This window comes from Dryobates pubescens, chromosome Z, assembly GCF_014839835.1.
Source record: "Dryobates pubescens isolate bDryPub1 chromosome Z, bDryPub1.pri, whole genome shotgun sequence".
Lineage (NCBI taxonomy): Eukaryota > Metazoa > Chordata > Aves > Piciformes > Picidae > Dryobates > Dryobates pubescens.
Genome location: NC_071657.1, coordinates 119802234 through 119818333, shown reverse-complemented (window position 1 = coordinate 119818333; position 16100 = coordinate 119802234). Strand labels below are relative to the sequence as shown.

Below are 16100 nucleotides of genomic sequence, written 5' to 3'. Positions count from 1 at the left end.
GATGGGGCATCTATCATTTCTCTGGGCAACCTGGGACAGGGTCTCATCACCCTCAGTGCCAAACACATCCTCCTTCTATCCAGTCTAAGCCTCCATCTTTTAGTTTCAAATCATCTCCCCCTTGTCCTGTCACAACGGGCCCTGCTGCAAAGTCTGTCCCCAGCCTTCTTTCTCAGCCCCTTTAAGTCCTGAAAGGCCACCAGAAGGTCTCCCTGGAGCCTTCCCCTGTCCGGGCTGAACACCCCCAACTCTCTCAGCCTGGCCACACAGCAGAGGGCTTCCAGTCATCCCATCATTGCTGTGGCCTCCTCTGGTCATGCTTCAATAGGTCCTTGTGAATGACATGAATACACAATCATTTGCAGGAGCTTGTTTTATAAGACCTTTGAATCCTCATTTTCCCCTAGGACAATGCTGGTGACAGCCTCACACTCCCAACCACTGGTAGAGGGCTGGTTTGTGTCCTTCCAGACTTGAGGGCCTGACTGCAACTAACTGAAGGGAGGATGGAGTGAGGATGGTGCCAGCCTCTTCTTGATTGCAAGTGCGGAAGGAACTAGAAGGAACAGTTTCAGGCTGCACTAGGGAAGGTTCAGGCTGGATATTAGGAATTATTTCTTCACTGAAAGGGTTCTCAAACACTGGAATAGCGTGTCCAAGGCAGTGGTGGGGTCACCATCCCTGGAGGTGTTCAGGCAGCATGTGGGCAAACCCCTAAAACACAAGAGAATCATGGAATGGTTTGAATTGGAAGGGACCTTAAAGATCATCTAGTTCCCCTGCCATGAGCAGGGACACCTTCCACTAGACCAGGTTGCTCAATGCCCTGTCCAGCCTGGCCTCGAACAGGTCCAGGGAGTGAGCATCCAGGGAACAAGGTGACTGTGAGGAATTTCTGATCTCCACAGTGGAATATGGAAGATCCCCTGCAGCATCTCCTGCCCTACAGGCCAAAAGTCAAGCCTAGATGGATCTCTTGCTTTGCAGAACATTCCAAAGGCAGGAACAGGCTTTCCAGGGAGATGGCTGAATCTCCATGCCTGGAGGTGTTTAAAAGATGTGGTGCCAAGGGACATGGTTTAGCACTAGGCATGGTAGAGTTAGAGAATGGTTGGAATTGATCTTAAAGGTCTTTTCCAACCAAAATGATTCTCTGATTCTAGCCTGACACATCCCATGATCAAAAATCCCAACAAACTCTCAACACCCCACAGCTACATCTCCTTCCAAACTGCTGGCACTGAAGAATGGCTTCTGAACCCCATTCCACATAAAAAGAGACTTGTTCTTTACCTTAATTAGCTTGCAGATGACAATATAGCCTGATTTGCCATGGTGCCAGGGTCTGGGATGAAGACAATCTGCATACTTGGAAATATAAACCCCTGTGAAAACAAAGCAAGACAAGATAATGTGAATCATCTGTGAAGCAAAGCTGGTTGCCAAAAAACAATCCCTGTAAAGAGGATCCTCTTTGTGGAAATGAGGGTCCCTGCAGAGCAAAAGGAGCCATAAAAAAGGGTGAAACTCCTATTTCAGTTCCTTTTTTCCTTTTGGTCTGCTGCTATGGAACAACATCTTAGGTTCTGGGAAAGTTAATGTTGATTTTGCCCATGTTACATGAAAATACACCTAATGGGGACTTGTCTCTTAAAGAAAGATCTGGTGAAGGGTTTCTAGGTCACACCTCAACTGGGGCAGGTATTTGGCTCACTTTGGAGTCACATAAAGGCAATGGGGAGGTTGTGGATGTCCCCTCCCTGGAGGTGTTCAAGAGCAGGCTGTACAAGGCCTTGAGCAACCTGGTCCTATTGGGAGGTATCTCTGCCCATTGTGGGGGGCTTGGAAATAGATGATCTTTAAAGTCCCTTCCAATCCAAACCATTCTGTGATTCCATGGTATATTTATATGTGAGGGGCACACACTGGAATGGTATGGTACATACCCTCCCAGGCCACTTTTTTGGCTCCCTATGGTCCTTCAGCATCCCAAATGCCAATGTGAACCTTCTACCCTGTGACAAGACCTATTCTGGCATGGTTTACCCATAATATCCATCTCAGTCTAGACAGACCCTCAGAAAAATAACCAGCTCTTGCTTGATTTTGCATTCACTGCCATTGACTGTTCTAAGTCTTGGACTTGCAGGAGGAGCACTGGGAGATGTTTGGATTTCTTTGAGTAGCATGTCCTGCAGTGCCCATCTTGAGGCCCCAGACTTCTGGGCAAAGAGTAAGCATGGATTGCAAAGGCCTCCAACACATCACAATCTGCTCTGGTTATTAACAGGACTGTTGGCAAAAGCTCAGCAAACAGAACTCCGGTGGGGAAGCTGCCAAAAAGCCACTTGGGTGACAGAGGTTGCTATTAACAAGGGAGAAAAAGCCTGAAATGGAGAGGGGAAGAAACAACAACATTCCCTGGGGAAGAGCCCATCCTCAGCTGGTTGAGGGAGACAAAGCAAAACACTGCTGCTTGAAACAGATTCAGTCTCTCATGTAAGAAACATGGAATTTCCATGGATCTCTGCAGTAAGTAGAGTAAGTAGTAAGGCAGCACCAGGAGTTTCTTGGGGCTTTTGCTTCAGGTTTTAAAGGAGCTGATAACCCCAGAGGGGTCTCCTGGTCCTCTGAATGGAAATCTCACCTTTTGCTGGGTCACCAAGCGTGGAAATAGAGCTGCTGTTCACACGCAGGCCTGTCTGACACACCTCTTTTGCCTTCAAAGGAAGAGAAAGTCTCTTTTACCACCTTTTTTTTTCCCAAAGACAAAGGGGCACAACCACCCAAAACTAAAGCACAGCAGTTGGTAAAAGAACTTGCAACAAGAACATAAGTGGTGCAAGGCAACTACAAATCATTAAAGTACCAAACATCCCAGAGTATAAAGAAAACACAATATCCCCAGGAAGAACCAACAGGCTGGACATTTTCTTGTTTGAGATACTAACTGCTTGTGTTTATCAGGTGTTGTTACAAAAATCTCCATGTAAGGAGAAGCTGAGAGAAATCTGGAACAAATCCAGCATCTCCAGAAACCTCTGCAAGCACAAGGTTGGACTTTGCACTTTCTTTATCTGCAAGGAAAATTCATGGAGAAATAAATGCAACAGAGCTGGCATGAAGGCAGAGGATATTTGCTGCTCTGTGCTCACTCCTCCACAGGCATAATGACTATCTTGGGAGCATATTAGCAGCTTTCATTTAATTTATGGCCAAATCAGATTCATCACAGTGTGCAAAGTCCAAAAATATATTGACCAGGGAGTTACAACAAGAGGAGCTTGAACTCATTTTGTGGGTGAGAAATAAAAGCAAACCAGTCAAATTGTGGATGCCTGATCCACCATCAGGCAGAGCTGTAATTCAGAGAGATCTGGACAGGCTGGAGAGTTGGGCAGAGGGGAACCTTATGAAGTGCAACAAGATCAAGTGTAGGGTTCTGCACCCAAGGAGAAATAACTCCATGCAGCAGTACAGGTAAGGGGCTGACCTGCTGGGAAGCAGCTGTGGGGAGAAGGACTCAGGAGTGCTGATGGACAACAAGCTGCCCATGAGCCAGTCACGTGTTTTTGTGGCTGAGAAGGCCAAGGGTGTCCGGGGGGGCATGGAGAAGGGTGAGGCCAGCAGGTCAAGGGAGGTTCTCCTCCCTCTCTACTCTGACAGAGTGAGGCCACATCCAAAGTCCTGTGTCTAGCTCTGGGCTCCCGAGTTCAAGACAGTCCTAAGATGCTGAGGGAACTGATGCACCTCTCTTATGAGAAGAGAGCTGGGGCTGTTGAGCCTGGATAAGAGACGACTGAGAGGGTGGTTTAGACTGGACATGAGGAATGATTTCTTCGTCAGAAGGGTTGTCAAACCTTGGACAAGGCAGCCCAGGGCAGTGGTGGAGCCCCCATCCCTGGAGGGCTTTCAAAGCTGTGGACATTGTTTAGTGGTGACCTGGCAGTGCTGAGTAATGGTTGGACTCAATGATCTTAGAGGTTTCTTCCAATCAGAAGGATTCTATGATCCTATGATGCTGTTCAGACTCTCCTGCTGTTTTGTCCATGCAATCTTAAAGACCTCTTCCAATCCAAATGATTCTGTGACTTCACATGGCATCATTAAATCACACTAAAAATGAATTCCCACTGGATTCCCTGAGCATCCTTGTGTAGACAAACTCTTCTCACAAAACCAAAAGCATCCCTGTGGAAAATGGGCAGGAATACCCTTCCCAAGAGCTGTGCCAGGTTCACTCTCCACCCCAAACCACCTGACAAACTCCTGTCTTATGTCACAAAGGTGCTCTTCTAAGCATACATAAAAGGTTGCATCTGCTTGTACTTGGCCATAAATCCACTGGGACAAAGGGGAAGTCCTTCTATGTGCCTGCTTGCAGAAGGCAAAGGAGGCAGACAAATCTCAGACAGCAACTGACTGGAAAGATGCAAACAGAGGTCCCTCACTAAAAACCCCCAGGAGCTGTTTCAGAACTTGTTCTGGATTATTGATATGATAACAATTGCACTAGCAACCATGGTACAGAGCCAGGACACTTCAGTCAACAGATTTGCTGGGCTTTGGTGGGACAGAGCACACATGAAGGCACTTGGCATCAAATTTTCAAGCTGAATAAAATTTTCAGGTTACCTCATCTTCATTATCAAACAGGAGAAATGCAAAGGTCTCCTCCAGCTCTTCCTGGCTGTACCCAGCGGCTTCCTTTGCTTGGGCAAAAGCTTTGAGCTGCAGAAGAGACACAACCCATTTGTTCTGGTTACTTCATGCCAGAGCCAAGTGATGTGTGAGAACACCGTGTTCCAGGTACCTCCATGGTGGTCAGTATGGAGAACATAGCACCAACCATGTGCTATGAGGTTTCTCATGCCTTGGAGGACAGAAGATTTTACATGGCACTGATGAGGCCATACCTGAAATACTGGCTTCAGTTTTGGGCCCATCCTACAAGAAGGACATTGAGGTGCTGGAGCAGGTCCAGAGAAGGGCAACCAAGCTGGTGAAGGGTCTAGAGCACAAGTCTGGTGAGGAGCACCTGTGGGAACTGGGGTTGTTCTGCCTGGAGAAAAGGAGGCTGAGGGGAGACCTTCCCTGAACGGAAGCTGGAGCCAGGTGGTGGTTGCTCTCTTGTCCCAAGCAGCAAGTGATGGGACAACATGAAATGGCCTCCAATTGTGCCCCGGGGAAATTTAGGTTGGACAACCCTTGAGGGTTGTCGGCCTGTAACTGGCTGGCCAGGGTGGAGTCCCCATCCCTGGAGGGGTTTCAAAGCTGTGTAGATGTGGTGCTGAGGGCCATGGTTTAGTGGTGAGCTGGCAGTGCTGGATTAACAGTTGGACTCAATGATATTACAAGTCTTTTCCAACCAAAATGATTCCATGATTCTCTGTTCTCAGTGCAGACAGGAAGAACATCATGGGAGCAAAGAGAGCTGGGTCAAAGTTTGTGATATTTTGGGATTTTAAAGAAGCTGTATGGGATTTTTAAAACCAGGTTGGAAGACAAGGAAACAACCATCTAATTTCTGCTTCCACTTATTTTGGCTTTAGAACTCACAGGCTAATCAGCAAATGACTCAATACCTGCTTTCCCAGGTTTTTATCCAGCTCCACAGTGACTATTCCAGATTTAGGCAGCCACAACGTCTAAGCAGACTGCTTGTCCCTGTGTCCCCAAGGAGACAGGTTGTCTTCCATGCCAGTAACAGCAGGAGTGTAAGGATGAAGCCATTTTACATGCGGTTTTGTACAGGTCCCAGACAGATGGAGGAAGGGGAAACTGGGAGTTAAAACTTGTGCTTGCACAAGTGTGAAAGCAGATAAATACCACAGGGAAATCAGCCTGGTACAGTGCAGTAGAAGTGCAGTAACCTTAAAGCTCTCCTGCTAGGACGCAAACCAAGTTTTCAACACGCCCCCAAGGCTTCCTCCAGGAACTGCTGCTGAATGTTTGGCCACATTGGCTGAAAGGACCTTTTGTTCCTGGTGAGATTGGAAGTGGGGGGGGAAAAAGCAAAGAGAAGGCTCCCTTCAGTCAGGAACTGCACACAGGGCTCTAAGAGGCAGGGTGATCAGTAACAAGCTGCAAAGGCAAGACAGAGCTGCCATTAAATCGGCATTTAGGGGCCTCTGCAGCTCCTTTCCCAAGCTGCCAGCAGCACCCTGCTTCTCCACCAGCCTTACCTCACTCAGGAAAACATCATTTTCTACCAGAGTTGCTTGGCTGTACTGAAAACTGTCCTGAGATGTAGAGTCCAAGTAGGAGCTCTGCAGCACCGAAACCGCTGTCTGCAAAAGGGAACTCGACTCTTCTGACTCTGGAGGAAAACCTGGCAGAAGAAATCAAAAACCAGGTGTAAACGTTAACTCTGGGTAACCCAAGATGGGCACAGGGCCTCGACAGAGATCTCCAGCTGTGGCAGCTGAGATCTCCAAGCAGAATGGCACAATTGCGTGGTTGGAAAGTCCTTGAGATCATCAAGTTTAGCCATAACCCAACACCTCCCTGCATAGAACTGTTAGACCATGTCCCTAGGATCTTCATACAAATGTCTTTTAAACACCTCCAGGGTTGGTGACCCCACCACTTCCCTGGGCAGCCTGTACCAGTGCCTGATGACCCTTTTGGTGAAGAGATGTTTCCTAATATCCAAACTAAACTTCCCCTGGCACAGCCTGGGGCCACTTGCTCTCATGCTATCACTTGCTACCTGGGAGAAGAGGCTGATTCCCACCTCACTCTAACCTCCTTTCAAGGAGTTGTAGAGAGCAATAAGGTCTCCCCTCAGGCTCCTTTTCTCCAGGCTCTCCTCTTCTCCCAGCCCCCTCAGCCTCTCCTCATAGGTCTTGTGTTCAAGACCTCTCACCAGCCTTGCTGCCCTTCTCTAGACATTCTCCAGCACCCGCAGCACTTCTGCTCCAGCATGGAGCAGATCACTTTGTGGCTCCCATCAGAAGCAGCTGCAGCTCCTCTCCAACCAAGCATGTCTGCACGTGGGAAAACCTCCATTTCTTGGAGTTACCTGTTATTCTACAAAGATCTTCAGATCTTGAGTGGATGTGGTTTTCAAGACCATGAAAGCAAGCCTTCCTTCAACACCTCAATGACCAGAGCTTTCTCAATGCCCAAATTATTTCAGTATTTCCAAAGGAAAGCATCCCAATAAAACACTTCCCAACAGCATCCCACCAAGAAGAGGACCCAAAGCTGTTGGCAAATTAAATATGGACACAGAAACAAAGCAAAGCCCTGAAGCATTGTGCTCTTGCAACTGCTAAAATCCAAATACAAACTAAACCCAGAAATACAGGAAATCCTGGGCTTGGTTATTTTAAAACCCTTACTGCTGGTGGTGATTCATGAGCTATGAGATTTAAAATCTCAAGCTGAGTTTGCAACATAGAGACATTGAAAAGGTTTATTTCTTCTGACTCATAAACTTACAGCCATCTACAAGCAATAAACACAGAACTGCTGAACTTCCCTCCAACAGGTTTTAGATGCTAGTCACTCTAATAAAAGCCTCATCCAAAAGATCAAGGACAAATAGTTCACCAGAAGGTCCCAGAAGGACCTCTGGAGATCATCTAGTCTGATAAAGTAGGGTCACCCACAGCAGGTTGCCCAGGAACACAATGTCCAGGTGGATTTGGAATCTCTCTAGAGAAGGAGACTCTGAGTCCCACTGAGAAGAGTCAGGCCCTACTCTCTTGCCTCCCACTACTCAACAGCCCTCTCAGCCTTTCCTCCTCACAGAGATGCTCCAGGCCCCTCAGCATCTCTGGTGCCTCCACTAGCCTCTTTCCAGTAGTTTCTTGTCTCTCTTGAATTGCAGAGCCCTGAACTGGACACAGTACTCCAGATAAGTTATGATTTCGATCCGTAAGAGGTCCACATTCCTTTGGTGATGAGCAATATCTCACCTGTTGTCAGCCTGCAACCTACTTGGGGTTTTGACTCTTATTTTTAAAGGGTAAGTTTTAATCACTTTTTCCTTCTGCTCCCCTCAATTAAAAAGAAGAAAAGACATGTAGAGGACAGATGGGAATGGAAATGGGGAGGACAGGAAAGAGTCTAAAAAGAACCTCTCTGGGCAGCCTGATCCACCCTCTGGGTGTGCTCCATCTCTTGGAGTGAGTGGTCCAAAGCTGAACATAGTATTTGAGGTGTGGTCTCACCAGTGCCCAGTACAGAGGGAACGATCCCTGCCTTAGTCCTGCTGGTCACACTATTGCTGATCCAAGCCAGGATGCTGGTGACCTTTTTAACCACCTGGGTAAACCTCAGCCCACTCTCCCCCACACTTGAAGCATTTATGTGACCCAAGTACAGGACTCAGCACTTGGACTCGTTGAACCTTATCCCATTGGCCTCAGCCCATCAATCCCTCTGTAGAGCCTCCTGACTCTCCACTAGATCAACACTCCCACCTAACTTGGAGTCTGCAAACTGACTGAGGGTTCCCTGATCCCCTAGCCCAGATCACCACAAAGATATCAGTCACACCGAGTATCTGAGAGAGTGAGTTGACAAAGAGAGATTATGGGGTCAAAAACCTCTCTGGGTGCAGAACAGACATTGAGGGTGTGGGATGTTAAATCAGCAAAAGCTCTGGCTATTCAGCATCCTTCAGGGGTAAAAATTAAAGGCTTATTTAAAAAAAAAGCCTGGGAAGCTGTTGGAAATACAGCAGCCATTTTGCAGGCGATGTTGCAGCAGATCTTCGCTCTTCTCTGTAATTCAGCTGCAGAGTAAAAATGAAAGTCCAAAAGGGGAAAAAAAAAAACAAGATGCTGAAGTAATTCACAAAAAAACGTGAGATGAAACAACCACAGGGCATGTTGCTGAGTCCACCAACTCCCTGTCACTGTCCTCTCCCCCTCCAGATGAAAGAGGCTCCTTCAGCTCTGTTCCTACCCTAAGAAGAGCTGGCACTCCCATAAATACCCACAAAACCCCAACACATCCAGGTTTCATTTTTGGGAGCAGAAGGCACTTGACAGCCCCTGTGCAGGCTGTGAGGAAGCAAAACTGAAAGTGCCTGAGCCAGAAATAAAAGTGACTGAGCCAGAAGTAAAACTGAAAGTGTCTGTTCTCCCCTGAGCAGCATGGACTGCCACCACCACCACGCTGCTACCACCCAGGCAGCTTTCCAACCACTCTTCCTCCAAGTTTAAACCTCCAACCTAATACCAACCTAAGCCTCCTCTGGCACAGCTTGAGGCAGTTTCTTCCCAACTTCTCTGGCTATATTGAAGGCCACTTTCTCCTATCTCCATCCTGATTCTGCTGTTCTCACTCTTTAGTTTTACTTTCTAATCCTCTCTAGCACACAGTAATTATTAGGACAACTGCATGAACAACTGTCCCCTGTTACAAACCTCTATTCATCTGCAAACTCTGGTTCCTACAGCTGGCTAATGAAGCAGCCAAAAAGTTGACCTGGTCAATACAGAACTGTCTAGGTTGGAAAAAACTTTGAAGATCATCAAGCCCATAGTGACAAAGAAGGATTTCAGGGGAGGTTTAGATAGGATAATAGGAAAAACATCCTTACTGAAAGGGTGGTCAGGCATTGGAACAGGCTGCCCAGGGGGTGGTGGTCACTATTCCTGGAGGTGTTCAAGAAATGTGTGGCATTTTGGGGCATGGTTTAATGTCCATGGCAGAGTTGGGTTTATGGTTAGACTCAAACATCTTAGAGGTGTCTCCAGCTGAAACAATCCCCCTGCAGTCAGCAGGGACATCTGCAACTAGAGCAGGTTGCTCAAAGCCCCACACAGCCTGACCTGGAATGGGTACAGGCATTGTGCATGTGCCACCTCTTGGGGCAACTTGGGACAGTCTCACACCCTTAGTGTAAAAAATTTCTTCCTTCGCTCTAGTCTAAATTTCCATTTTTTAGTTTCAAACCATTACTCCCTGCCCTGTCACAACAGGCCCTGCTAAAATGTCTGTCCCCAGCCACCTTCTCAAGAATGGCTCCCTGAAGCCTTCTCTTCTCCAGGCTGAACAACCCCAACTCTCTCAGCCTGTCCCCACAGCAAAGGGCTTTATTCCTCTGATCACTGTTGTAGCCTCCTCTGGATGTTAAGCAAGCTTACTCTCTTCACTCTCCAGGAGTAAGTGGGCAAGGAGATGCAGGGGAGTCCTCACATGCTGATATCTGCTGTATTTGCAGGCTGACTACCCAAGGCAGACCCCAGAGACCACGCCATGCAGCGCAGCAGTTATCTCCACCTTGGAGCAGGTGTCCTATGCCCACAGGAACCAATCCAGGGCACGGTCAGCAAGGCACCAAAACAGCCTCTTGGGATTCCCTTGTGCTTTACTGAAAGCCTTTCAGTCTCAAAACACACCAAATGCATTGTTCCTGCTGCTCCTACCATAGTCAGCAACTTCTACAGCTTTGTTTCTTCCCAGCATCTCTCTCTTTCACTTTCTTGCCATTTTTCATAGAATCACAGAATCATTTTGGTTGAAAGAGACCTTTAAGGTCATAGAATGGTAGGGGCTGGAAGTGAACGACAGAAATCATCCAGTCCAACACCCCTGCCAAAGCAGGATCACCTAGGGCAGATCACACAGGAAGGCATCCCAGAGGGGTTTTGAAAATCCTTACAGAAGGAGACTCCACAACCTCTCTGGGCAGCCTGCTCCAGGGCTCCAGCACCCTTACAGTAAAGTTTCCCCTTGTGTTGAGGTGGAACTTCCTGTGTTCCTGTTTGTATTCAGTGTCCCCTATCCTATCACAGGACACCACTGAAAAGAGACTAGCACCTTCTTCTTGACATCCACGCTTCAGATGTTTATAAACATTAACAGGATCTCCCCTCAGGCTTCTCTTTTCCAGTCCCAAGTCTCTTCATCATCAGAGACATGTTCCAGCCCCTTCATCATCCTCATAGCCTCCACTGGACATTCTCCAGTATATCTCTGGCCCTCTTGAACTGGAGAGCCCAGAACTGGACACAGGACTCCAGATATGATCTCAATATGTCACAGTATAAGGGGAGAAGAACCTCTCTTGACCTGCTGGCCCTACTCTTTTTCATGTACCCCAGGACACTATTGGCCTTCTTAGCCATGAGGGCACATTGCTGGTTCGTGAGCAGCTTGTTATCCACCAGCACTCCCAAGTCATTCTCCATGGAGCTGCTTTTCAGCATCCCAACCCCTCACCTGTACTGGTGAAGGGGCAGGACTCTACACTTGCCCTGGCTGAGCTTGATGAGCTTCCCCTTCACAAAGCTCTCCAGCTCTGAAATCTGTCATTCAGCCAATTCTGAATCTACCTCACTGTCCACTCATCTGACCCACACTTCCTAACCTTCCTTATGAGAATGTCATAGGAGACAGCATCAAAAGCCTTGATGAAGTTGAGGTAGACAACATCCACTGCTCTCCCATCATCTCCCCGCACCATCACAGAATGCTATCAGATTAGTCAGGAATCGCTTCTCAATCTCTTGGTTTGCTGTATTTAAAACACTCTTCTATAGGGAGACAAGGAGATTGTTGCTAAGCTGAAAAATTCCAGTACTGGATTGTATTTTACATTTCCTGTGGGATCAGGCAGCCCAGGAATGCAGCTATCTGGGCTGCAGGAGCTTTTGTCATGCTTTATATCTCAACATCAGAGGCTGTCAGTATTGATTGAGATCACAGCTACAGCTTCAGGTAGCCCACAGCTGCCTGATAGGGAGTCACAGAGATGATGGAGCTTCTCCCCTGGCTATGGCAAATGGATACAGGGGGGCAATACCTCAAGTTGCACCTTGGGAGGCTCAGACTCGATGAGAGGAAGAATTTTTTTCCCTTGAGGGTGATGCTGCCTTAGAATCATAGAATCATTTATACTGGAATAGACCTTTAAGATCATCAGGTCCAACCACCCCCTAACTCTACCAAGGCTGGTGCTAAACCATGTCCCTCAGAACCACATCTTTGCAGTTTTTATATACCTCCAGTGATGGGGATTCAACTGCCTCCCTGGGGAGCCTGTTACAGTGCTTGACAACCCTTTCAGTAAAGAATTTTTTTCTAGTATCCAAACTAAACATCCTCTGGTGCAGCTTGAGGACGTTTCTTCTCTTCCTGTCACTGGTTACTAGGGAGAAGAGACCAACACCTGCCTCGTTCCAATCTCCTTTCAGGGAGTCGGAGAGTGAGAAGGTCTCCCCTCAGCCTCCTTTGCTCCTGGCTGAACAATCACAGTTCCCTCAGCTGCTCTTCAGAAGACTTGTTCTCCAGACCCTGGGAAGGTCTTAAGACAGGTCACAAAGATGTGAAGGTCCCCATCCTTAGCTAGGCAGAGCCCCACTCTGATGGTGGTTGAAAATTCTACTCAGAGCAGTCATTGCACACGAGAGAAACCTTCCAAGTAAGATGTCTTGGATTTCATGACCTCCCTATTCCTTCCAGCCACTTACATAACTGAGGATGTGGTTTGTACAGCTTTTTCCTCCTTAATTCATTGCTTAGGCAAGTGCTGCTGCTTTGATGCTCTTCAAAGCCCCATTCTTCCTCAGCTCCCCTCTTCCATCATCTTATACAGAGTTGCAAATTGTGGCTTCCCTTAGCTGCAGGTCTCTGCATTGACTCTGCCCAAATCTTGCACCAATGTGGGTATTTTAGCACTTGGATAACTGAAGACAACCCTTTCCCAGCAAAACCAACCAGCCAAGTGATTCTCCATGCCAGTGCAGCTGCCTGATGGCCTCAGACAGCCTGACTTCATGTGTTCTAACCTTGTGTGAGAGCTGCAGACTCGTGCACAGCAAACTAAAACCCACTGATGACAAGTTCGCCTTCACCAGGTTACATTTTGAGGATCCCTTTACATGCCCACAGATGCTGTGTTGAAACCCAGCCAACCACAACAGGAGCAACACTCAGCCCTCCCAAGAAACATCAGCCTGTTGCTACGTGAGCTGGAGTTGATTGGCTGCCTCCCAGAACCCTAAAAGTAAATGGTGGGGATGTCCCTAATCTAAAGCCCACGAGCCATCAAGGTGACTGCACAAGTTCCGTGATGTTCAAGATCTCCTGACACACAGGCAGCCTTGTGAGTGCAACAGCTAGAGGTTAGAAACAACCTCCCCAAGGAAGGTTTCCTCATTTGGGAGCAGAAAAAGCAAAACAACTTGTTTGCAGCTGAAGAAAGTAGTCACACAGTTCCCCTGCCTGAAGTCCTGCAGCTGCATTCCTGCAAACCACTGGTTACTGACTCCTTTGGCCTTTGTGCAAGCCCCAAACCCTCCCAGACAGGCATATATCCTTCCCCAGGCACGGTTTGTGATGTTACTTTTGCTCTGGCTACACATGTTCTTCCAGCAGTGACTTTCTTTCCCTTGGTCACTCCTTCTTCTTGATACAACAACTGAGCTCTAACCACAAACTCACTTGATCACTTTGACAGATGCCAGAATGACCAAAATATGTATTTCATGTAATAAAATCAGCCCAATTCCAGCAAAGCTGTAACTCCACACACATCTCAGTGCGTGGCTAGAATGACCTACACAAGCCCTTGCCCCTATTCTCCTCCTTTTCCCCTCCTGGCACAGTTGGTAATGAATAAAACCAGCAAACTACAGCAGAAAATAAAGCAAAAGAGGTCATCTTCAATCCAAATCAGTTCCACAATCTGGATTGCTGCACAGCTCCTTGAAGAGCTGTACCAATGCAGCTCAAAGCAGGGTGACAATAGATGCTGGGGGGCATCAGGGCTGAATACCTGGGGATAAGAAAGACTTAACGCTAGCTCTGCTAGCGCCCAAACCACCAGGATGAAGACAAACACTAAAAACAGACTAAACCAGTATGTGAAACTAGTTTCAGAGCCTGGTAATACAGTCTCTAGGTGAGTACTTACACTTCTATCAGAGCAGAAAGACAATTCTCTGACAAAATTGGTTTTCCATTGGAAAACATCAGTTTCTGTGAAGTCACACATTTTCCTGACAAAATACTATATCTATCAGATGAGTTCAAGTGCAGGCTAATCCCAAGCACCAGTATAGCCTGGGCAGTGACTGGCTTGAGAGCAGCCCTGAAGAAAGGGACTAGGGGGTGCCGGTGGATGAGAAGCCCAACACAGTAGTCATGAGGTCTTGGGTGACAGGTTGGATTGATGATCTTTGAGGTCTTTTCCAACCTCACCGATTCTATGAGCCACGAGTGTGCCCTTGCAGCCCTGAAAGCAAATCACATCCTGGGCTGCATCCAGAGAAGCATAGCCAGCAGATCGAGGGAGGTGATTCTTCCCCTTCACTCCACTCTGGTGAGAACCCACCTGGAATACTGTGTCCAGTTCTGGAGCCCCTATTACAAGAAGGATCTGGAGGTGCTGAAAGGTGTCCAGAGAAGGGCCATGAGGATGATCAGAGGGCTGGAGCACCTCTCCTATGAGTACAGACTGAAGGAGTTGGGACTGTTCAGTCTGGAGAAGTGAAGGCTCCGAGGAGACCTAATTGTGGCCTTCCAGTATCTTAATGAAGCCTACAAGAAAGCTGGTGAGGGACTTTTTAGGGTGTCAGGTAATGATAGGACTAGGGGGAATGGAACAAAAATAGAAATGGGTAGGTTCAGATTGAATGTTAGGAAGAAGTTCTTCACCATGAGGGTGGTGAGACACTGGCACAGGTTGCCCAGGGAGGTGGTGGAAGCCTCATCCCTGGAGGTTTTTAAGACCAGGCTGGATGTGCCTCCGAGCAGCCTGATCTAGTGTGAGGTGTCCCTGCCCATGGCAGGGGGGTTGGAACTGGATGATCCTTGAGGTCCCTTCCAACTCTAACAATTCTGTGGTTCTATGATTCTTTAAGGAGGACAGACCTACAGCTTGGCAAGCCCTGCTCCTAGCCAAGCTTCTGCGGGACTATTTGTTTGAGGAAAATCCGGCAGCAGACTTACGCAGTATCAGAACAGAAACAATTTGTTCCCCCACTATTTTAGGGCCCATTTCCAGACCTGCAGCTGCTCCAAAGGGGAAGTACCGAGGCCTTCCAGCCTTCAGCTGCCCAAGTCAGTTCCAGGAAGGGCGCAACAGGCAGCCAATCTGTTTGTATCTCCATATCTTGTTCCTGAAGGGCACTTGGATTGACCAAGAGGGGTCCCCAAGGACAGACTCACGGTGTGTGCAGCCAGAAAATAAAAAAGGACTGTGGCTCTCCCAGCTGAATGGGCCTTTGGGTCAGCTACTGGCGTAAGTGGGAGCTTGGAAAAGCCAACGTGTCCCCAGTGAGCCAGTTATAATTAAATTCAAAAGCTGCTTTCCAGGTGTTGAAGGCCTCGAGGTGCCCAGAGACTTGGGGCAGGCGTTCCAGCTCCGATGCAGGCACGGAGTGCTCCCCTTCACCCGGCGAGGCGCAGGGACACCCTCCCTCCCGCCCCCCAAGCTCTTCCCCACAGGGCCGGGCAGCCCCGGCTCCGGAGAAACCGAGGGGCAACGCCGGCACGGCCTCTCCTCCCTCGACGAGGGTGGGATGGAGCCTGCCTCCCTCCCCGTAGCTTCTTCCCCTCCCAACCCCAGATCCCGCTCACCCATGCCCGGCCCTCCGCTGTCCTCTTCCCGCTGCTGTCCCATGGCCGGGGCTCGCTCTGCGCCGTTTCCCGCCTCACCGGCCCCTCATGCCGCGCCGCCCGGCCCGGCCCTCGGCGCTGCTCCGCTCCCGGCGGGGCTCCCGGGAGGGCGCGGAGCTACCGGGCCGGCCGGGCCGGCGACTTCAGGCAATGCGGGGCTGCATATAGGGCGGGTACGCTGCCGGCCGCCGCCATCCGCCGGCCCCAGGAAGTGAAAGGGCGCCGGGGAGGGACGGCGCTGGCGGGCGGGGAGGCAGGGCCGGGACCGGAGCCGAAGCCGGGGGCGGGCGGTGGCAGCGAGGAAAAAAACAGAAAGTGAAAACTGAACCGGAAAGAGAGAGCGGGGCCGCGCCCGCGGCTTTCCTCTTCCCCCGGGTCACCGCCGCGCCGGCGCTGGCCCTCAGCCGCGCTTCCCGCGCTCCCCTCGGCGCCTCGCCCTGCGCCTCCCGTCCCAGCCGCCTCGCCTCCCCTTAGTCTTTTGCCTCACCCCTTGGTTTGGATCTTGCTTCAGGCCT

At 49.1% G+C, this 16100-nt stretch overlaps 1 protein-coding gene across 1 annotated transcript in view; it reads right to left on the bottom strand.

Moving 5' to 3' along the window:
• The window catches only part of TASOR2 (transcription activation suppressor family member 2), a 47105-nt gene extending 31262 nt beyond the window's left edge, over positions 1-15843 (bottom strand). The window contains exons 1-5 of the mRNA XM_054177848.1: positions 15547-15843; positions 6186-6331; positions 4636-4731; positions 2648-2720; positions 1294-1385 (exon numbers count right to left, since the gene is read on the bottom strand). Coding sequence (XP_054033823.1) covers positions 1294-1385; positions 2648-2720; positions 4636-4731; positions 6186-6331; positions 15547-15589 — 450 coding nt within the window. The 5' untranslated portion in view covers positions 15590-15843. The remainder of the gene's footprint in view (positions 1-1293; positions 1386-2647; positions 2721-4635; positions 4732-6185; positions 6332-15546) is intronic.
• Between the last annotated feature and the right edge of the window lie 257 nt (positions 15844-16100).